The sequence below is a fragment of the Nipponia nippon genome, unplaced genomic scaffold (genome assembly GCF_047370975.1).
Source record: "Nipponia nippon isolate SJK-2023a ecotype South Korea unplaced genomic scaffold, ASM4737097v1 scaffold_2, whole genome shotgun sequence".
Taxonomy (NCBI): Eukaryota; Metazoa; Chordata; class Aves; order Pelecaniformes; family Threskiornithidae; genus Nipponia; species Nipponia nippon.
The window spans coordinates 9356448-9379885 of NW_028262336.1; the positions used below are offsets into that span (position 1 = coordinate 9356448).

General features: G+C 42.4%; 1 protein-coding gene across 1 annotated transcript; it reads left to right on the forward strand.

The window, feature by feature from the left end:
* The first annotated feature begins 7316 nt into the window (after positions 1 to 7316).
* NXPE3 (neurexophilin and PC-esterase domain family member 3) lies at positions 7317 to 22695 on the forward strand. Its single transcript, XM_009466712.2, has 5 exons — positions 7317 to 7456; positions 13410 to 14170; positions 16180 to 16253; positions 19496 to 19702; positions 20642 to 22695. Exons 1-5 carry the CDS (start codon positions 7364 to 7366, stop codon positions 21190 to 21192), a joined length of 1686 nt encoding a protein of 561 aa, XP_009464987.1. The 5' UTR covers positions 7317 to 7363; the 3' UTR covers positions 21193 to 22695.
* Positions 22696 to 23438: the final 743 nt, after the last annotated feature.

Sequence of the window (23438 nt, forward strand, 5' to 3'; positions counted from 1 at the left end):
TGGGCTTCCTCAACTTTATCCATGTCACTGATGGAGCTCATTCTCATTTGCTGTCTATAGCTTGGCACAGGTTTTGCCTATACATAAGGATATTTTCAGAAATGTCCCTTGTGACACTCCATCATAACTTCTTGTGGGTCTGGAAAGGTGCATGTGACTGCCACAAGTCCTGCAAGTAATCCAGCGTGTTCCTTGGTCTGGGAGCACCAAAACCAACAGAGTCAACATACCACCTTAGGTGATTTTGCCTGGTGTCCCAGTGGGGACTTCTTGAGGATTGCTAGGACCTTTTCAGGTACAACCCAAGTAGTTTCTGGCAGAACTTGTATTCACAAGGGCTTTGGGGTTGCTCAAGTCTATCACCCTTTTTCCTTGCCAAGATCCTGTTTGCCTGCTTTCTGATCTGTGCAAGAAATAGCAGAAAATTGTGTACAGGATGCTCAAATGAATCCAGTCCACAGCCTTTGACTTCCAGGACTCTTTAATTTGTCTGCGAAAACTGGGAAGCCCATGATATGAAGGATGCCCTGGAAAATGTAAAATCTGTGCACATTGTATTGAAATTGTTTGCCTGTTGGCCTGAAAGCAATAAACCATTACGAAAGCATAAAGAATTCTCAAACAATATAGGGTTGTGAGGAACAGCACTCCAGCAGCCAGGGCTGTTTTGTTGGCATTGTACTGAACTGCATTCAAGCAGCAGCCTTTGTGATGTCTCTTCCTGGCTGTTATTGTTACGCCACCTGAAGTTCTCCAGTCCCTTGAGAACTTGCAGCATGTTTTCTGGTGTAGGAAGTGCATGGAAAATGAGCTGAGGAAGTTACTGCTGCTTATGTGTGTAGAGGCTGTGGGACCTGAGGAGAAACAGGAGACACTGAGAAATTCTACAGTCTGAGCTCTCTTTTCTTCCTTCCATCATTAGCTCCTACAGCCCCTTCAGCTTGAAGTTAAAGGCAAATGCATGTGCTATTGGAGCCTGTACTTTCAAGAGCTGTATTGTAGTGCTGAGCTCCCCAGAGTGGAGTTCATTTGCTTGTCCTCTCCTCACTGTGGCTTGCTTGTTCCCAATTTTGATACTTTTTCTACAGCAGATTGGCTGTCCTTTTGGTCTTTGATTCTCTGGCTTTACTCACAGATACTGAGAGTCTTAAGCACATGAAGTAGCTATTCATTTGCTAGCACGACAGGTAAGCTACCTTTCTCACCTGCTTTTTCATATTGATAGTTGCCTGGTGCTTTCCCTTCTTTGGTGTAGCAGTGGCAATGTTAAACCGGGATGTGCTCCAGGTAGCCTTGGGCTGAGATGGCTGTGGCCAAACCCATTGTCTGGTGGAGGAAGGGGAAGGGAGCCCTGGAGGAGCTTGTGTTAGTCCCAAAGGGGAACAAAACGACCTGGGGGCAGTGGGAAGCTGTGCTCCTGCATGTCCCTGGAGTGGGGAATGCAGCACGGCTGCCTGAGGGAGGATCTGCAGCAGGCTTGCTGCCGCAGGGGGGAAGTGGAAAGGCTGCTTGGTGCCTGTAGGTAAGCTTTTCTGTAACCTTTTGGGAAAGGATTTGGGGAAGCTGGAAAAAAATTTTTCTGGCAAAAACTCTGCCCCTTTACAAGTGTCAGATGATGTGAAAAGGGTCTAGGCAGCACCAGATCAGCAAAATACTTTTTTTGAGCCAAGTCAAATACACCTTAGTTGTTGCTATGCCTGAAACCAGGGGACATGCTGAACTTGTATGCAAGGTCAGAGTGAAACTCGCTGTTGTAGGAGCTGCAGGGGGACACCACCAGCTGGCTATGTAAGTGGGAAATGGTTGGAGAAGTGATGCAGGGGTCATGTGGCAAAAGGGGACTGGTTGAAGATGTGTATAGAAAGGGAACGGGGTGGGCTGTGCTCTTTGCAGACTCTGTCCAGGACTCTGCCCAATGCATTGTTCACTAAATTAAGACTCAGTTTAGTAATCCCAGTTGCATTATCTAACATACTGTGCATTGTTGATGATTATTTGCAGGTGAGGGATAGAAGGGCAATGGGGCCAAGGAACCAGCATAACGTCGCCTTACTGCATGAAATTCTGGAAAAAGAAATAAGGAAAGATTGATTCTTTTTCATGATCTGTCTTTCCATACTCCTCAAAATAATTGCCAAGTGCTTCTGGTGTGATAAACCAGGCGGGATGTAAAGTGAGTGACAGCTGCTGAGGCTGTAGTTTTTTGGGGCTGATGATGTCTAGATGTTGCATGTGGAACAGACCTCGCCAAAGCCATTGACATTCAAATAACTTAAAACTAAACAGCCTTTTACAAGGTCTCTTCTACAGAGTGTGGGGGCAGATGTTCAGTGATCCGTTACGGCCTCTATGCACAAAGGGTTACCACTTTAGAGGCTAGAAAAGCACATTTGATTCATTATTAGGCCTTCATCAAGGTGAACTACAGTAATAACTGAAGAATTTATGGAGAAAAGTAGTAGGGATTCCTCCTCAGCATTGAGGGATGGTGAAATGTAAAATGTGGTGGAGAATAGCATTCCCTGTGAAACGAGCGCAGGTTTTGTCATTGTTGTCATCTTCCACGCCCTCACCCCCAACATCAGTCCAGTTATATTACAGAGATGGGCTTATGCCTGGCAGTTGGCACACTAATTAGGTAGTTTTGCCTTGGGTCTCACTTTGAACTGAAGAGTCTGTAGGAGAATTTGACACACTGCATGGCTCATGAAGGAGGGGAGATGGGAAATGAGACTGCTATGAAATTGACAGACTTAAGAGGAAAACAAAATCAATACCAAGTATCTTTCAAGATACTGTATTTTTAGTGTTCTGCTTATACAGCCAGATGGCTTTCAATTGTTGACCGACAGTGTATAGTACTAATGACAGCTGGTGCCTGTTGGGACTTCTGCTTTCCGTCTGTACCAGGTAATCAGCATTGTAATGTGGGGAAAGGAAGAGAAACGTGGAAGTGATCTCACTTCTAACTCCTTTGAAATAGCTGTGGCTGATGGGGTGGGGGCAGGGGACAAGAGCAGGCATTTAGTATTTGTAATGGCTGAAGTAGTCTGTTCATAGGAATAGTTCAGCTGCTCTGTCTCTGTGCGTGCCTGGTTGTAAGCAAGCCAAGTATTCCTTAGTCCAAATAAGATCGAGCCTTTAACCTGTACTCAGGCAGACAACCGCTAGCAGGGGAATGGTTTGGAAAGCGGTATTCCCGAACTTACGCAGTGTTTATAAAAATCCAATTGCAGATGTCCTGTCACCAGCTCTGGTGCAGGGTGTTAAACCCAACACTGACAGCGTGCATCTCCTCAAGCATTTTGAAGTCCTGCCTCTAATGCAGCTGGCTTTGGCTAATTCTTCTGTCCTGTTCCTGTCCCCCTCGCTCAGCCCCTGCAGCTAGCATAAACCCGAGCTCTGCACCAGCCTCCCCGCCTCCTGGAGGCTTTGCCTTCGCCTACTGCGACTCAGAAACCGCACAGGCTTCCCCTGCCCTGCCTCGAGGCCCTTCTCAGCAAGAAGGGCGCCCAGAGAAGTGCGTGCGGTTCTACGGCTCTCCTGCCCCCGAGGATCGCTGTCTCCATCGCTGCGGGACCCCGCCAGGTTCAGCCCGCGGCGCCCCCCGCCGGGGCCGGGCCCTTCAGCAGCGGCCTCGCCCCCCGGCCGGGGCCGCGGTGCCGCAGCCCGCGGGAGGTGGGGCGGGGCGGGGCGGCGCCGCGCCGTGCCGTGCCGGGAGGTGGTGCGATGGCCGCTGCCGGCGGGGTCGGGGGCGGGGAGGAAGGAGGGGCGGCGGGGCTGGCAGAGGGAGGGCTGGCAGAGGGACTACCCGCCGCCGGCGGCACGGCTGCGGTGAGGGGTCGCGGGGCGCCGGCGGCGGGGCCTGCGGCCGCGGTGTGCGGGCCTCGTCTGGGGCGGGGGCGGACGGGGCTCTGGCGGGGGAAGCCGGAGCGGCGCCGGGGCCGGGCGGCAGCGGGGCCGTTGCGGGGAGGCCCGGCGGGGGCGGGTGCCCGGCTGAGGTGAGGGCTGCCGGGGCTGGCGGGTGTCGGTGTCCCGCTCGGATTCCCCGTTCCCCCCGCCCCGTCCCCTCGCTGCCGGGCCTCGCTCGAGGTTTACCTCGGCGGCGGCCGAAGGTGCTTCCTGGCGGTGCCGGGGCTGCCCGGTTCCGGAGCAGCCTCTTGCGCCGCTCCCCCCAGGGCTGCGAGCGGCCCCGCGGCCTGTGCCCGGGCCGCCGGCGAAGGTGTGCTGCGGGTGGGAAGAGCGCGGTTAAAAGTACCCTCAGAGCAGTAAAATCCGGCTTTGCCGTCTATATTGTGAGCAGCAGCGCTTCCTGCTTGCTTTGTGTTGCCCCCGTCCCTTCCCTTCGGGTGCCTGTCCTGCCCGGGGGAGCTGGGCAGCGCGGCGGGGGAGCGGGCTGGTTCTCCTCGACCAGAACTGCTGCAGGGGGCTGCAGCGGAGCCGAGCTCCGCAAACGCGCTGCAAACGCGCTGCGCTGACCTCTGCGCGTCAGCGCGCCGTAGGGGCTGTGCTCTCCTCCGGGAGCAAGGCTGAGCTGGGAAAAACAGTCGCAAATGTGATTTTCTGTGGCTGCAGCAAGGCAAGGGGCTAGCCTAGAAACCTTGTGCCTCAGTGCAGTGGTTTTGCCATCGCCAGAGTTAGGGGCTGGTCTGCCTTAGCGCTTTGCATAACAGTGCTTTGAAGCAGTTGCACTAATACGTGCTTTTGTAACGCTGCTGGCTTAGAGAAGTATTGGGATAGAGAGCTGGCAGTATTTAATGACTTAAAAAACCCACTCCTGTGATTGAGCGTGAGAGAACGTGCAGAGGGTTCATGAAAATGTCACTGAGATGGTTTTTGTTTTTAATATTGGGCAAAATGGGGCTTGTAACAACATGGAACAAAGCTGAGAGGAGTAGTACTTAACAATAAGTAGCAGAAAATTCAAAGGTATAGGACTGAAGTTAAAAAAATTTAAAATAAAACAATTAATATACTTTTAAAAAAAACCCCTGGATTATCGTAGAACCAAAATTAATTTTACGGGTAAGGAGGCTTAACTGCCATGTTACTTTGTGTCACTGCAAGCAAACCACTAATATATGAGATTTTATTAAAAAATATTTGTGTGTGTATATGTGTGTGTGCGTATATATACACTTTTTTTTTTTTTTTTTTCTGTATTGTTTCCAAGGGTATTTTTGGCCTTTTGCGTGGATGGCTTCAGAGAATGCTCCGAGAACAGGGTAAGAATCTAAGGCTTTTTGGCGTACTTATGTGCTTCCATTATATAAAAAATGGACTAGATCAGTTATTCGGGGATGATGAAACTGGAAGTATGTTAAGGCCTTTAGTACAAAGAAAGCTCTAAACCTGTACATTTGAATGTTTTAGAACTTGTGACATTTACAGAAGTACAGAAAATTTTGAACAAAAACTTTTGAACAAAAATACGTGGGAGCAGCCTCCGTGGCCTTTTTAGGTGCAAGAAATTACATTCTGTTAATTTTCAGTGCCTTGTGCTTTTCAGTGATTTGAAGAGAATTCTCAGCAACAAAATTGGAAGTTCCTCTTTTCTCTAATGTATTTATTTCTTTTCCTCAAATGGTTGTATATGGCCTTAAACTAGCATTTCAATGTATTTAGGTATATTCATTATCAGTTATCATTTAAAACCCGAGTTGATATTTTATACAAATTTAATACTTTATGTTAGTGCCAAACTGTTCCAACAAAGCTGTGTTTTTATTGCATTTTGTCAGTTTGATACTTTTACTTTAATGGACATCTTGGCTCTTTCAATGCTTCTTCATCAGTCAGAAATATGATCTCTGTAATTCTCAGCAAAGTATTTGAAGTTATAATCCCTATAATCCTTGTAAAGCAATTTTATGTGTGGTCTATTTTGAAACTGTCCTGATTATACCAGTAATACATTTCCGTTTTCTAGTCTGTGTTCATTTAATGAACAATTTAATTAACTAATTCTGATATTTAATGTATCCTTATGTTTAATTTAAACTTGCACAGCATTCTTGATAAATAATAAATAATATTTAATAAATGTTAAGTCTTAATCAATAGTATAATTTCTCAGTTATACTGTTTATGGAAAGTTATACAAGTTTATCTAACCATTTGATTATGTTGTTGCACTTGGTGGATGGTTGTATGAGTAACGCAGCTTTGAGGAATATTAGGTTTGAAGAGACTGGTGTCTTTTGACTGTCTCTCCTTGCCATCTGTTGTCTGTTTCCAAGTTTAGAGTTTCTCCTTCTGCAAGAACGGTACCCTTTTTGCTTGCAAAATGACTGCCTCAGAATTGTCCCTCTAAAAAAGAAGGAAGCTACAAGAGTCAAGCTGAACAAGCATTAAGCTGTGAGAACTGTTTGTCAATGGTTGTTAAATCTGATTTTATAACTGATTGGCTATCAGGCAACCTCAAAGAAACAATAAATGTCACAAAAATATAAATTTTATTAAAAACATGTTTATTATTTTATTTTTAAAAAATCACAAACAACAAAACCAAAACCCAACACCTTGCATTCTTCCTAGAAGTCTACTTTTTTTACCATGAGAGCTGCAAAAGAGTACATGATCTAAAAGGAATGATTAAAAAAAAAAACCCAAGGTGGATGTAGTGTAACGTTATAGAAGATTTCTGAAGTTTAATTTTAGCGCATTCAACTCTGTTAGATATCTCCTGTTTAACTGATAGGTGTTACAGCTATTTTTTTCCCCCTCTTTCCAGCAAAAAAAGGGAGAAAGTATCTTTTATCTTGCTAATTCAGACTTGCTTCAGACCTTAGTCTTTAATAACAACTTATTGGAATCTCTGATCAGGTAAACAGGGAGATGTCTAAAAACCCAAGTGTCTGCTAAAAGTCTTGGGCTCATGTTGGCTGGATGGTGATGGTGTGGCCTAATGGATAGGCTGGCTGGGTGGTGGTTGCTTGTTTTGTTTTTTTGGTTGCCAGAAAGAAATCTTGCACTCTTCTTTTGCCTTTTTTTTTTTTTTTGTATCAAATACAGGTGAGACTGGCTCTATGGTAAGATTTTGCCTTGACGTGTCCAAGAGAATTCAGTAACATAATAGATAGTAATGTTCAGATGAATGCCACAAAAATCTGTCTTAACAGTTCTGTTGTACCAGTTGTCGCTGTGCAAAGTTCCGCCTTTTATATGCTTTCAGTGTTAAACTCAACTTTACTTCTAATAATATTTTGGGGACTTAATATAATTTTTGTAAATACGTTTGCAGGAATGAAGTGGAAGTCAACTGAATTCTCTTGCGTGCTACTGAGACGAAATGACATTCGTGTTTGTGGTGAATGGAAGTCATGGCAGCATCTAACATGGGAGGGAAAGACATGAATGGACAATGTGGCGTGACTCGTTCCGACTGCAAATCTTCTGCCTGTTTATGGCAGTACTGGCTATTGTGGTACTGGTCCATAATTTTTTTCAGTTAGAGGTAAGTGGAGCCTGTTTCTTCTCTAAGAGGGCTTGAGCAACATTATTCTTCTTTGTAAGGTTAGAATTGTGACTGACAGCGTTTAGCTACAACTCGAAATCACAGAAAATTCAGAGTGGAAGGGATGCCTGGAGGTATTTAATCCAACGCCCTCCTCAAAGGGCTAACTTCAGAGTTAGCTTGGATTGCGCATGGTATTGTTGAGTTGAGTTTTGACAGTCTTTAAGGGCAGTCAGGTTTCACAGCCTGCCTGGGCAGCCTGTTGCAGTGCTGCACCCCTCTCATCGGGAAGAATGTTTCTCTTATGTGCAGGTGGAAGTTCCTTCTTATCCTTTTAGTGTGGACTTCTGACTCCAGCTCCTCTGCCACTCCCCTTTAGGTAGTAAAAGACTGCAGTTAGATCCCCTCTCGGTCTTCTCCAGACTTTAAAAAAAAAAAAAAAAAAAAAAAGTCTGGCTCCCTTAGTGTCTCCTTTCCGTCATGTACTCCAGTCCCCTGATCATCTCAGGGGTTCTTAGCTGGTCTCTCCAGTTTGACTCTGATACAGGGTGTCCACAAACCAGACATGGTGTTATAGATGTGGCTTCACCAAGGTCAAATTGAGGGGCATTATCACTTTGCTTGATCAGCTGGTTATGCTCTTGTTAATTCGTTGCCAAAATGCTACGCTCTTGACACGTGGTCAGTTTGCTGTCCACCAGAATCCCTAGATCTTTTTCCGCAGAGCTGTTAGCTAGCTAGTTGACCTCCAGCCTGTACTGATGCAGCTTTTCTTTACCTTTTCCTTTTTCCCTCTGCTGTGTCTGACTTGCATATTTATTCATTTTGTTTATCACTTTAGTGCAGAGGTACTTTCAAACTGCATTAGTCAGTAAGCCCAGACTAAAATCAAATCATCTAATCTAGCTGGCTAAAGCTAAAGAGCTAAGGCAATTATCAGCTAGCCCCCAGCTAGCCTCCTTGCTTTTTCTCTTTATGATTTTATACTTTTTCATGTTGGAATCTTCCCTTTTGAATTCTTAAGCTACTAATGATACCCTCTCAACCGTCCTACCCATGTCAGAATTTTACTTTTCTTACTTTGTGTTTAAAAAAAAAAAAAAAAGCTGTCCACAAAACATCTGATAGCCTGCTTATTGTTTAATGTGCTTTTTAGTAGGGAGTAAGTCCTGCCTTGAGGTTCACAGCTGACCACTGCATTATAGTACCAGAAGAAATGTATTTTTATTTTATTATATTTTTTTTTGTAAACACAGACAGATAAAATGTTCAATAATTTTCCACAAAGTATTAGGTTGTGGCCAAGGAGCAACATCATGCCTTTAGGATACAGGAGGATTTGTATATTTGTATCAATTGCCTTTAGAGTGAGAGAACCACTTCAGGATTGGTTGTGAGCATTCTTTTATTTAAAAGCACTTAAAAAAGAGAGTGTATGGGGAGGGGGGAAGTTTCTTGCAAGGTTGAAGGAATAGTGTGTGGAATCAAACAGCTGAAACTGAACAAAAGCACTGTGTAACAGAGTTTTTTATTCTTGTTTCTAAATTGCAGATGCCTACAAAAGATAACTGCATCATTTTATTCAAATTATTGCTGGAGCATTTGTCTGTCAGGTGATGGCTTTTTAGGATTGGCTTTGACATTTAGAGTAACTTAGCACCCACTCAGTGCTGTGAAACAGTAAAGACAGTGAACTGATCTCATGCCTGTCTTAGACAGCAAATAGGTATAAAGTACCTGGAGTGTAAAATTACTGAAAATAAGATGACTGACCTTTCAGTAATTGGTATTTGTTCAGTTTCAAATATTGTCTGCTGCATGAATTAAGACTCTTTATTGGGCAAACTGGAACTTCCCTCACCCCCCCACCCCATGCCTGTCACCTGGGAATTTCCTGCTCTAACGTTAGTGACATATGCAGGTTTACAGCAATCGTTCTGAGTGCACTAGGCCAAGCTAAGAGTGACAGCTGGTGGAAGATACTGGGCTTTGAGATGGAGTTCCGCCTTTTCAGCAGCAATTGAAATACTCAAACGTTTTTTATCAGCCACCAACATTATTGTATTTAACTGAGGACAGGTGTTCATTGCAGGTCTAATCAAGTACCTTGTGACCCTTCTAGAATATCTTTGAGAGCATGATTGCCTGGGTGGGGCTATATATGTAATTTTTGCTTAGTTGGCAGTGAGAGTGCTAAAAGCTGAGTAGTTGAGTTGAAACTTTCATTAGTTCTCCTGAAAATACAGCTTCCTTTTTTCCTTTTTATGACATCTTTCATGCACCAGGAACAGCTTCTGCATTTGTTTGTGCTTAATTGACATGTAATCCATTCTGTCCTGCCTGTGCTACTTGGCAGACATCCATTAAATTACTTTATGATCACATTTGGGTTCTGGTTAACTTGAGAATGCAGCAAATAAAAAAATAATAATAAAAAAAGACCAAACGAAAAACCCTACAAAAACTGACACACACAAACTAAAAGAAACCCCAAACAAACCCAACAAACAAACAAACAAAAAAACCCTTGGGAATTGCATTCAAAATCAGGACACATTGAATGGAGTATATATGGAAATAAGCAAAGCAGGGCAAGTGTTATTCAACGTGGAGATTTTATTAAAAACTAAAAGAATCTGTGTCGTAAGATAAAGGAAGAGGACTCTTGAAGTCTTGAGACATGCTCTTTATCTGCCCTACTTAAAGAAATCTTATTTTATTTTGACTGCTAACTAGAGTAGAGAGCCCACAGTTCTGCATGGTCTGAGTATGACATCTTAACATACAGGAGCCAGAGAGATCTGGAAATGCCAGAGAAAGAGAGGGTAGGGAATGGAGTGGGGAGAGACTAAGCTATTAATCTGCCTCAGGGCAAGCCATGTGTATCTGTAGGGATAGGAGAGCTTGGACACTTGTTTGGAGATGAGCCTGGGAAGCACTTAAGTAAGGAAGATGGTTTGGAAAGCTTTTCTGTTCCAGTCAGGGATCTTCGGTGTACAAATTGACTCTGAAGCTTTCCCTGCCTTAACTGGAAAATGGAATCTCTGTAATATTTTCTCCTGTGAATAGCATACATGATGTAGTTTACTTTCACATGTAAGCTTACAATTCTGCAATAATACGTGGTCCTGTTTGGACTTGGGAGAGGGCTGTAAAGATGAACAAGGATGTTACAGAAAGAATGGTCCTTCAGGATGTTGAAGCAGCTCTGGTTTTACTTTCATAGAGATTTTTTTTTCCCCTTGAAGACTGACTGAGGAAATATTTGTGGTATGATCTATTCTGCTTAATGGGTCATAACCTGGAGATGCTGGAGTTGAAGTGACAGTGCTTGTCTGGGACCTCAGCTGCATACAAGTGAAGAGCTTTGGCCTGGTGCTTTGCTAAAAAGGCTGTGTAGGTGGACTGCTTTAGAGACATCAAACTATGTTCTCCGCTCTGTTTTCTGAATGTATGAGTGTTGGTTTGGTGTTCTCTGTACCCTTTCCCACTGGAAGACATATGCAGGTCCTTTGAAGACTTCAGAAAGGCTAGCTAGGACATAAACAACATCTTCTACTTCTCTGACTGCATTAAAAACCCTGAAGAAATGTATAGAAGGTTAAATATAGTGATGGGTCTGTTTTTAAGGCCTTCTTAGATAGCCATCTTTCTTCTTCATTTGAAAAGATTTTTTTCTTCCACATACCCCCCTTGAAGTACCAACCATTGAAGAACCAACTGAAATAAAGAAACTTTCTCTGAGAGCTAACACTGAACACAAGAATTAATTGAACACGTGTATTCTCCCTCTCCACCCCTCCTTAGGAAAATGCTTAAATATTTTTGCTGACTGAGACATGGTTGCTAGCTTGTTGGATGCATCAAACTATATAGGTAACTTTTAAAAATATTTCCATGCGGTATTTTCTGTTATGTATATGCATGAGCAAGTGAAAGGAAGAAGTTGTGAAGGTATCCAAAAATAGAAACTTGGCTTAATTCAGGAATGCATGTAGGCAAGCTTTAAAGTAGAACCGTGCCTGAGATTCATTCTCAGCTTTGCCTGAAATTTACTGGATTCATAAAAGTAATGTGCAGTGATACGTTGGCATTTTTGCCTGCTGTGATGGAAAGCAGAAATAATTACAAATTACCTCAGATGGCCTTCAGGGAAAATTTGTTAAATCCTGTGTAGAAATGTAAAACAGAAGCAAAAGCTTTTATTGTGATAATAACATTTTGTGTATCTGTGGGTACCTGTCAATTTACATTTTATAGTTAAAATGTAATAATTTACAATTTCAGATTTTATGGTTAACATGGGTATCAAACAGAGAAGATCCTGTGTATCCATCCTACATCTGAGTGTGCTCATTATCCTCTTACTCTTAAGCTGATCAAAACCAGCTTCTTACGTAGCAGGCTTCAAAAGCCTGTGCGTTTCTATTGCTTGTTAGCTTTACCTATCTCCCAAAAAAGTACATTGAATCTCTGTGTTGTTCAAATGACTTTAATATACTGGCAAATTCAAATGAAATGTAGTGGAGGGGAAACTGCTTAGTATGTACATGTACTCTAGGTGATATTTCAATGGACTAAGAAAGGTCTATAACAATAAATAAGGCTTTAATGTAAGTACTGGGAATTTAGTACATTTCTGAGCAGTTAATTATGGAGGAAGTAAATGGAGAACACTAGGATATTGGTAAGTACAATGATCTTTTAAAAAATTTCAAATAGCGTTTTTTTAGCAGTCTTTCAGATCTAAACTAGCATGTTCTCTGATGCCGTGTGAATGGCACATGGTATGATTTTAATCTTTACTTGAAAAATGATTTGATGTATTTTGCTTCTTATGAAATATGAGTATGGATAAGTTCTACTATATACACCCGATAATTAAATACTCATTAACTGCTGATTTTGTGCATATTTGAGGTGTAAGTTTGGATTTGCTGACTAGAAATCTCATGGGTAGCTCTGGGAGTCTTAGACTGTGCTATTTTTTAAATTTCCCTTATTCAAACCTGCAGAATTGTGTAATGTCTTGAAGAAGATGGTATCTCTGCAGTCATTTGCATAAAAATACAGTTTTGGACACTGATCTCAAGTCGCAACAGAAGCCTCCTCTCTTAGTCTAGCGTTGTGTTTAACTGTTGTAATTTTTAAACTCTTGTGTGGATTAGGGAATGCTCTGGTTGTGTTTCATTTGGCTTTAGGAGAAGCTGTGTGTAGACTTTAAAATCTTAAAAATAAACAAACAAATACATTTTTTTTCCTGTTTAGTCCTAGCTTGTCCTAGACTATTTTACTTGCCCACCAGTTCATGAATTCATTGCCCCTGAAGCATTCCTTTCTTTTCTTCCATTTCTTTCAATCTGTACATTACAGGGAAACCACATTTCAGATAATTAGATAAGAAGCAATGTGAGTGTGACCAGATAAATGACCACAGCTGCTACATGCAGCAGACTTCTCTAGAAGGCATGTGTAGGGGGTGCATCAGATTCATCTGCAGTGTAATGTCTCAAAGAAAGCCTATTTCCTTGCACTATATTGGGCAGCTATTAGACCTCATTGTGCTCGAACACTAAAATGTTACTACGGTAAGAAAATTAAACATGAGTTCCAGTTTGCTATTTAATCTTATGACCTTTTGTAATTTTTTTCACACTGCTGATATTTACAGAATACACTGGTAGCTAAAATACTGCTGCAGAAAATATTGGGCCTGATTTATATAAAAGCCTCTTTGCCAGAGCAGGGTAACCACAGGTTGCCCACCTGTTTCCTTAGAAAGCCTACAGCCAAAGTAATAGATTTGTGTCTTCTCGTGAAGTTGCTGCATTTGGTCAGCTTCAAAGCTCTGTAAAGCAAAGCCCGGTTCTTGGGATCGTTTCCTGACAAAGCATCTGTTATTCATAGTGTTTCATTTAATAGCACGGTTTCAGGTAATCTTTTTCCTCCCCAGCACCTGGATGATGACACAGTTTCAGGATCAAATTGGGTAACAGAAAACGATGTCCAGCATTCTCTTTCACAGACAACCAAAACTACCAGGAAGCCTTACTGTGGTTATAAGCAGCAGATTTTGTCCAAAAGAGAACAAGCGGAACAGGAGTCATTGCTTGCTGCCATACAGTGGCCAAAACCCTCTGATGGCAAAATTGCCTTTCTACAAAGCACTGATCCTGCACATAGTGACTTTGTGATTGTGAAACCCCGTGCGTTCTTCAAGGTGGGTGATCAGTTAGAGGTGCTTGTTCGTATGAAGGATTTCCAAGGAAAACCCAAGCAGTATGGTGGCGACTATCTACAGGCACGAATTCACTCTCCTCTGCTGAAAGCTGGAGCAACGGGAAGGATTGTAGATTGCCGTAATGGCCTTTACAAGGTCTTCTTTACCTTGCTTTGGCCAGGAGAGGTCAAAGTTTCTGTGTCACTTGTCCATCCAAGTGAAGCAGTCCAAGTCCTCCTGCGTTTACGAGAAGAAAGGCCAGACAGGGTCTATTTCAAAAGCTCATTCAAGTCTGGAAGGTATTCGGAGACCACTGAGTGCAACGTTTGCTTGTCTGGAGATCTCCCTGTGTGTAACTTCACAGATCTCTACACGGGTGAGCCATGGTTCTGTTATAAGCCTCGAAAACTGCCTTGTGCCAGCCGAATCAGCCATGCCAAGGGTGGATATCAGAAAGGTCTTCTGACACAAGAGGAAAGCCTCTTTTTCCAAAGGTATGTATGTTGTTGAATTTATATATACTCAGTCAAGTAATTTTTTTTAAGGACAAACTCTAGGATATTGGTGAAATATGACAGATTGCCTTAGAAGAGGTGTGTATCGGCAGGAGCAGGTGTTTGATGTGAGTTGTTGAATATTTTCTTCCCCTCCATTCAGCCATGCAAGAACACAGTAATCTTAAACTAAAGAAACTTGGGAGTGTGGTTCTCTCTGTGCTTTAATTCAACCCTGGTTCACCTGCTCAATTTCACAAGAGCATGCTGTTTAAATCTGGTGGTGGTTTGGGGGAGTGTTTGCTTATTTTTTCTTTCCACACCTACGCTTGCAGTATTGATAACAATGCTTTGAGATGTATTTTTGTCCAAGTCTGAACTGCCTAAAAAGGTCGAGGTTTTAGGCTTGTTTTTACACAAAATACCAGTTGCTTTTATCCTCAGTGAAAGTCATCTTACATGTAATACAATGTGTTCTTTGTTGCTCAGTAGGACTTTAAAATCTTAGCAATAATTTTAAGCCAGTCATGAAGAAAACACCTGGTAGAACAAACTGCTGAGCAATACCTGTGCAAATGGAAATGATCTGTGCATGTTGTATCAAGTGTCAAACTAATTTAGTTCCACAGTCATGTTTTTCTTCCGCATTCAGCATTTAAAAAAACCCCACATCTCTTCGTGCATGGGTAGACATGATAGAACTGCTTCTGTGTATACCCTCAGCTGAAATTAGACAAAGTTAGCTACTGTGTTGTATCAGAATTGTGGTTGAAGGCTACTGCCTTGCTTTCCAGAAAAAGTGTTGAAGGAAAGTGTTTCAGCAGTATGTCCACTTGAGGCTTAAATTGGGAAAGATTTTAGAGCAGCTCCAAATAGTTTAATTAGGAAAGGGTGTGTGCATGTTTGTAACTGAAGACCAGAAATCAAAAGTAAATATCAGTGGAATTGTTTTTTGGCTATTCCTTATCAAGTTTGTCAGTGGGTCTTTTGACTTTCTGTGCCTCAGGCAGTTCACCTGTAAAATGTGGCTGATATTGATGGGTAATGTTTTCAAATGGGAGTGGGAATTTTTTTTTTTTTTGCTTGTTTTGGTTTTTGTTTCATTCAGCTCTGAGATCTTTGACTGAAATGGCTTATAGAAATGCCAAATAATTTATTTCTAAAATAGAAAAAAACATTAGACAGGGATTCTCTTCAAAACAGCAACAAAAGACAGAACAAGAGCTTAGTATTAAATCTCCGCATCTGTCACAGCTGTGCAATAGTGATATGTGTCCAACACAAACAATCGGAATTCATTGATGTCCACCAGCAAATACTTCTGAGGTCTCTTGGTGTGCCGGGGGATGAGCTTTATTTCTGTATTCAGCAAATTGCTCTCCTACTGGAAGACCTTATTGCTGGAGATCTCTGAAGTTGGTTGGACATCGGCTGGTCGTACCATCTCCCCCAGAGGCAGGACGCACCACCGCTAGCCTAGTCCAGATTTAGAACTGCAGGCAGTGGTGGTGCTGGACTGCCGCAAGCTCCGCTGTGTACGGCGAAGCAGGCTGTGGGATTTTGGGGGCTGAAGGCGATGTTAAGCACCTACAGCAAGCCGGCAGCGCTGGGAGCTGCTGCTGCAGCATACCATTCGGTGTTTTGTCTCCTGGCAGTGGTACACATTCCACAAGCTGGGAACTTCCCATCTTTGTGCTAAATCCCCTAAAGCTTCTTGCAGACCTGTGATAGCTTGATACCTTTATCTAGATTTGTGCCAGTAAAAGGGTGCACAAGATTTCTGTCCTAGTGCTACGAAATTTTGAATTCTGACTGAGAACAGTGATAGTGGTCTCAAGGAAATTAATACGGAATTAATTCAGCTATAGGAAGTAGAGTAAACTTAAAAGTAAAAAATTCTTATTGTGAGTCCTGTGTGCTTAATTGAAATGAGTTAAGAAAAAATGAGATTAATATTACCTTCAAATTTTACAGCCTTACTATATTATTGTTACTAATTTCTGTTCAAGCAATGTGAATATCAAAAGGCCGATACTCTCCAGTGGACCTGACTCAGTGATTGTAAAGCCCAAGGCATTTACAGGTAAAGTGAACTTTATAAGATTCTTGTTTGAAATTCATAATTAAATTTATAAAAGGAACAACAGCATGAGGTAATAATTGGTTGGTTTGTTTACATAGCATGGAATAGAAATTAACTTCTAAATTTGTATGGAGAAGATGAAGGCTTTTGGGTGTTACTGTAATATAAGTTCAGTACTAATACCACAATTGTCTAAAATTACATACATAAATGGGATTTTTAGCAAAAAATAATTTAAAAAAAAAAAGTTGATTCTCTTTCCAGAAGTGTCTTTTTTTCTAGCATTTACTCAGGGATGTAAAATGTCTTACAGTAACTGCTCACCAAACTCTCAAGCTAATCTAGCAAAACCAGCTATGTGGTGTTTCTTAATTTCTTTCTTTGTTAAGAATTTTATCTAACAGATTTTGAAAATTTGCATTTAAGTATTGCTATGATTTTCATTACCCCAGGGTGTCAGAACTTACAGTTGTGGACCAGAACCTAATTGTTCCGTACCCTGTCTAAAAACAGAACAGAAGGACAGTCCGTACTAAGTTAAACTTAGAGGTTTTATCCATATCCATGTGCACGCTTTTTGTGCCTCTCAAAAGCCTGCATAAGGCGTGATACACAGCGAATTACTTCTTAATTGAAAGCTTTTCTAGATGTTTTTTCTATAAGGTTGTAGGAGACTTTAAAGGTAGAGTTCCTGACCTGAGCAATAAGGTCTTAACAGAAAACAGCCTACAGCATTTCTTGCTTTTAGTTTTGCTGTTCGCTAAAAAAAGAGTGCTGCTATTAGGCCAGTAGCGCTTTCCCCCCTTTCTTTCTCCCCATCCTTTAGATGACATATTTCCTCACAGAAACTGCTGCAAATTTGAAATTCGATTATATTGCCCTTCTTTCAGGAGTTACAGATGATCAAAGCCTGCCTGCATTTCCTGATGATTAATGCTGGGTTAGAAAGCGTTGATAGGAGTAGCACAGTATTCCTCAGGGAAATTCCTTTGATGAAGAACAGTCTCTGAATAAATAAACTTAATACATTGGTATAATGATCGTGGATCTATGGATTTGTTAGGATTGATGGCATGCTTAAATTCATTGCTCTGCTGTTGTTGGTTTTGCACGTACCTTTCTGTTTCGGGGTAAATGTAGATCAAGTTGATTTTTAAAACTTACTTTTTCTGAAATACAAGCTTTTATTTCTATTCTTGGTTTGTAACTATTCAGAATGGAGCTTTCACTCTCTTCTATAAAATCCAAAACAAATGACTTTCTGAATTCTGGAGCAAAATTGGTATGATTTGAAATGCTGGTGTTAGGTTTAGTGTGAGGCACCAAAAAGTTGTTCTAGTACCATTTTTATGTGTGTGTGTTTGTGTGTGTGTAGTCTTAAGAATCAATTTAAAAGGTAAAAAACAGAAATACTTTTACATCAAAACTTAAGAAACAAATAAAGTTGTGAATTCACATTATGAATTAGTCTTTAACTATATGACCACATAAAGGGTTTTTTTCCTTTTCTTTGTAGGATTCCTGTTTCATACGTATTGGATGAGTCAATATTACTAGTTGCTTTTTTTTCTTTTCCTTCATTGTCCCTGTTGCCTGATTTAAAGAATCATCCAAAGATTAAAATTTTCTAATGGCTTTCTCAGTGGTACTCATGATTATAATCTTAGTGTTATACCAACATAATAGTAGTCTGCATTTTACAGCGTCCCTGTGAGGTCTAAGGCGGTTAACATCTTCTAATGCAAGACACAGAGAATATTGTATAGAAACAGCGAGACCAAAAATGCCTATTAGGAATGGGTGTTTAAAGATGCTTACGGCCTGATTTTTTGAGTGTTTAGATTTTGGCTACACCTGTGTTACAACGAAGCATCTACCAGAGGATGCTTCTGGGCACTGGAATTCCACTGCTTGTGCCTTTCCATAGTTAGAGCGGTCCCTGACGTGATTTTGGCCGTGGCAACGTGTGCTTTCCCAAACAGCTGCAAGTTAGGACAGGGCAGGGACTGTTCTTAACAGGTAGTCTCCACGCCAAGGTGGGTAAAAGTGTTTAAAGAGCTGGACGTGGCTGCTCCACGCGGGTGGTGTTGGTGCCAGGGAACACCTCCGTGCTTGGTCGGTTTAGGTATTTGAGTACACACGTGGTAAAGGAAGAATGTGTAACGACCTCACGGAAGTTTGAGGTGCGGGTGTTGCACAGGATACTAAGAGAAATATGGCAGTGTTTGACTGATGTAACCAGGAGATTGCAGCTTCTCTTCCTGTAGTCGCTGGCGCTTGCGTGCAACGTATCATCCAACTTGGGCAAGTCAAATGGGCGTCCTCCAGAGCAGCGCTTCCCTGCTGTCGTCTGGTAACTCGTCAGAGGGCCACCTATCCAGGCAGTAGAGGGGGAAGGGGCTAGGTAGCAGAGAGACAGTATGAAATCCACGGAATTAGAGACCCTGGTAATTGGTACATTCAAAGGGCGCATACAGAATTCTTGGTCGTAGCTTTAATTCTGGCGTTTCCTAGTTTTGGAGTCCTTGTCATTCAGACTTCACTCTTCTAGCACGCGTGGTTGGAGCAGGAGTGTCAGTGTGTGTGTTATTCCATAGGCGGGTTGGTTGGTTTTTTGGGTTTTTTGGGGTTTTTTTTGTTTGTTTGGTGTTTTTAAGCCAACGGGAGCGGTGTCAGGTTGTCACCTCGGGCTGGGGGGGGGGCGGAGCGGAGCGGCCCCGCTGTGTGCGGGCCGGCCGCTAGGGGGCAGCAGCGCGCTGCGGCAGCGCGGGCCGGGGCCGGGGCCGGGGCCGGGGCCGGGGCCGGGGCCGGGGCCGGGGCCGGGGCCGGGGGGGTCCCGCCCGGCTGCAAGGGGAAGGGGAAGGTGCCCTCCCCATCGTTCTGCCTGCGCTCCTGCACCTTTTGCAATCACCCACCATTGAGCATTTCTGTCTAAGCGTGAAAAGTGTCAGGTACTTACTATTTTTTACTTGTATCATCAGAGATACCATTTAATTTAAGCCAAGTTAAACTATAATTGTTCAACCAACTCCGCAGGTAGTTGCAGGTTTTGCTGTAGAAGTAGGAGGTGAAATCCTTGGGCTTGCAGAATTGTGATGCGTCAAGCTTTTTAATCTACACAGTACATCATACTCTTCCGCTTTAACCAGGGAAGATGTTCATACGTCACTGGCTATATGTCCATGAAGATTACGGAAGCTGGTTTTGTTGTATGTTAATTTCAAAGAATTCTTCTCTTCCAGATTCAAGCAGTATGGACAAAGCTGAAGATCCCACAGTTTCCCCTTCGGGTTATTATTATGAAGACCAGTGGAGGTCCAGAACACACTGGATCCATCGTTTCAACAAGTCAGATGATATAACCAAGTGCTTACAAGGAAAAGTAGTCCACTTATTTGGAGACTCTACAATAAGGCAGTGGTTTGAATATCTGACAGCGTTTGTTCCAGGTGATTTTTTTTTTTAATTTGGTTTTGTTCTTAAAGACCTTTGCAAAGCTTTTTTTCTCACATCTCAGACACAGAGTTGATCATAGTGAATGACAGTGACAAAACAAAGGAAGAGGAAAGACAAAACATCATCTGAAGTGCTGGCAGAAAGGCAGTTAGTTAGTCAAATGTTTGAGCAGGCACTGGAAACATGTAGGCCTTGGAAATGGGGCCACAAGGTATCTACAAAGTTGTCCTTGTAAAGTGTTTCACTAATGAGGACTGCTGCTGTGAGTTAAGGTGGCCTCCCGGGGGCACAGCAGAAGTCACCTAGGGTGTTAGGGTGCCTGCATAAGGCCTTGCAGCATCACAGTCACACAAGTCGTTTTGGAACGAAGTAGCAAATGACTTCCATTACTGTTGATTGGTTTTGGACACTTTCTTATATTTCCCTTATTTTAACTTAAATAACAGAATTTCAGTAGCCAATTAGATATTCCTCCCTTTCCCCTAAAGCAGTGAAGTTGTGTTGGAACACAGACTTTGAGCTTATTGCCTACATGTTCAAGTCATCTTTAAATTTAATGGAGTCTTAAAGTTGCCAGAAGGGTTCCCGTGAGCACTGGATTTGTAGGGCAGCAACGACTGAATGTGAGTCTATTTGGAAAATTTCTTTTTTACGAGAGAGAGAAGAAAATTGTCTGGGAAACTTGGAAAAGGCATTGACAGCCTTGTGAAGTTGAAGTGTGCTGTCTTGCAAATTTCAGCGCCCACAAACTCCAGTCTGAAGTATGCAGCTAGCACATGTACGATGCTCATCTTCTGTTTCATTTTAGAGTTCTTAGAATTATGTTCAGATTTCCTTATCTACTGCTACTTTTGCCCTGTGGTCCTAGTATCTTGTCGATAGCGTTAATCTCTTATGCCATCTTTCACTAACGCTTGCTCTTGGGTTTTCAGATCTAGTGGAATTTAACCTGGGGAGTCCTAAGAACGTGGGCCCTTTCATGTCTGTGGACCTGAAGCACAATATCCTACTGAAGTTCCGCTGTCACGGGCCACCCATTCGCTTTTCAACAGTCTTTAGCAGTGAACTGCACTACATTGCCAACGAACTGAATGGCATAGTAGGTGGGAGAAACACGGTGATAGCCATAACTATATGGTCCCACTTCAGCACTTTCCCTGTGGAAGTGTATATCCGGCGGCTGAGGAACATTCGGAGATCAATTATTCAACTGCTGGATCGCAGCCCCAAGACTTTAATCATCATCAGAACCGCTAATGTTCAGGAGCTTGGGCCAGAAGTGAGCCTCTTTAACAGTGACTGGTACTCCTTTCAGCTTGATTCTGTCATGAGGAAAATGTTTTCAGGAATTGCTGTGCACTTTGTGGATGCTTGGGAGATGTCTCTGGCTCATTACTTGCCACATAACTTGCACCCAAAAGAAGTCATTGTTAAGAATCAGATAGATGCATTTTTATCTTACGTGTGCCCTCTGCAAACTTAGCACCAGTGGGTATCCGTATGTTGTCTTCTGCTGTAGCCGAAGTAAAGTTGCTCTTTGGAGCTATGGAATTATGCTGGATGGTATGGAAGAACTCTGGTTGTTGTACTTGCATGGAGTATAAGCGGGGTGGCCTTAACTCTGGGTAGCTGTGAAGGGTGGTAAAGAGGAGTTGACTGTTCAGGCCATATCTTCCTGCGGGGCTGATTCCTTTCAACCTTATCATTCATATCTGAGACTATTAGAGAGCACCTTAAATTACATTGACAGAATTCAATAAGAAATTATGTGGGTTATTAGCTTTACTAGTTGTCTGCACCGTCTGCTTAATTTAATCCGTATGACACTGATTCTGTTGCCAGGGCCTTGCTGCTCAGAACTGTGTGTGAAACCTGGGAAAGGTTTTGGGAGCGGTCTTTCTCTCAGTGTTCCAGAGTTTGAGGGACATCCCCTCCAGTTGTGTGTCAAAGCAGCACAGTGTCTGCTCTATTTTCAAAGTCCTAATTAGAAATATGAAGGGAGTGTACCAAAATCACTAATATCAATCAAAGAAGCACAATCAAAATATCTGTAATATTAATAGTCATCAAGAATTGGCTGAAATTTAATAGAGCACACTAGTTAGGCACCCTTGGTGTTTACAAATAGCTGCTAAATAATGTAAATAGCCAGTATTTTAGTTTGATTTCCAGTATGACTGAATCTCTTCTGAGCTTTGATACACCGTCTACTTCTTGATTTATCTGTAATGGAAAAATGTGTATATTATGACTTCAGTGAAGACACTGTCTCAGGCAGTTTCTGCAAGTTCAAGTTGCAGGCTTGCCTACTTGAAGCTTGAAGCGTTTACTAATGGGAGTATTCCCCTTCCCTGTAAGATGAAGCTATTCCATTATGCTCCTGCAAAGGTGGGCTTCTGGTAATTACTGGTGGACATCGTTCATACATTGTGTCTGTACGGAGAAGCCAAGTGACCTGAATGCACTTGACGATGCTTGGCCATGGGTACCAGTAACTGGCACACACTAGCGCCAAGGCCATGCAGTGATGCCCCTTCTGTGTTTGGCAGTTTTATCATTTAGTCATGAGCTTCGCTGCTGCCAATATAAAAGGTGAAAAAAATCACACCCAAAAGCCAAACGCACACAGGGTTGCCCTTTGTGCAGGTGCTTGGTAAATATTTGCGGTTTTGCTGGTGTGAAAGCGGTGGCTCTTGGGCCTCTTGGGGCGGTGTCTTCTGCTGCTAATTTGATTGAGCCTGTCTACAGTTTTAGCTAGTAGTGCTTTGAAAACAGAGTTTTGATTAAATTCAGCCCCCAAATTAAACAGCAGAGAAGTGTTCCATGTTGTCTTATTTCTGGTCCCACTCGGGCCAAAGGTAGTCTTTACCAGTGGCTTTACTGAGAAATGTGTCGGAACAGTAGCGGAGTGCTTCTGAAGCAGCTCATCGTGCTTAAGGAGGATACGAAAGATGAGTCTTTGTGAGCAAACTGAGAAGATGAATAAGGCAAATTGGTAGGTTGTGGAGAGTGGAATAATTGAGATGTCTTCCGATTTGAAATGGTTTACTCTTTGCCGGGTTTGCTGCTATGTTAGGAAGATTGTGCTCTTATTGCTGGAGCCCCAGGAGAGCTAATGCTACCAGCTAGAGGAACAGTGGGGTTTGTCTTGTTAATTTTAAAGGACAACTGAGAACGGTTTTAAAAACAAATGTAACTGCTTTTAGCATGTAAAAGTTGTCAGTAGCATCCATCTATAAACGTATAACAATTTTAAAATGTTTAAAAATGACTGGAGGAGTCGCATACACTGAAATAGCATTTATTCTTAGCTTTTCAAATGAGGATTAAGGAGGTTCAGTTTGCTAGTTCCTTCTGACTACTGCCTCATATAGTACCTGTCCATACACTAGCTTTAGGTAACTATTTCTTGCTTTAATATGTTAATGGCAAGTTATCCTCTGCTAAAAAGAGACCACACCGATTCAGGTCTGGGAAGGTAAACCACCACAATGCAAAATGACCTTTCATCTTTTCCAGGTGTGTTTTTTAAAATAGGTAGAGTATAAGGCTTTCATCCTGAAAACAAATCTATCCAAATAATGTTAATGAAAATAAGACTTCAAACTTTTACTTTGAAGGAAGCTACTTAATTTGTGGACTAACCATTTGGTTTTCCTCATAAAGCCTTATCACGTGTGAAAGTGTTGTGGCGGCATGTTTCTTGTGCTCACCACTGCTCTTCAACAG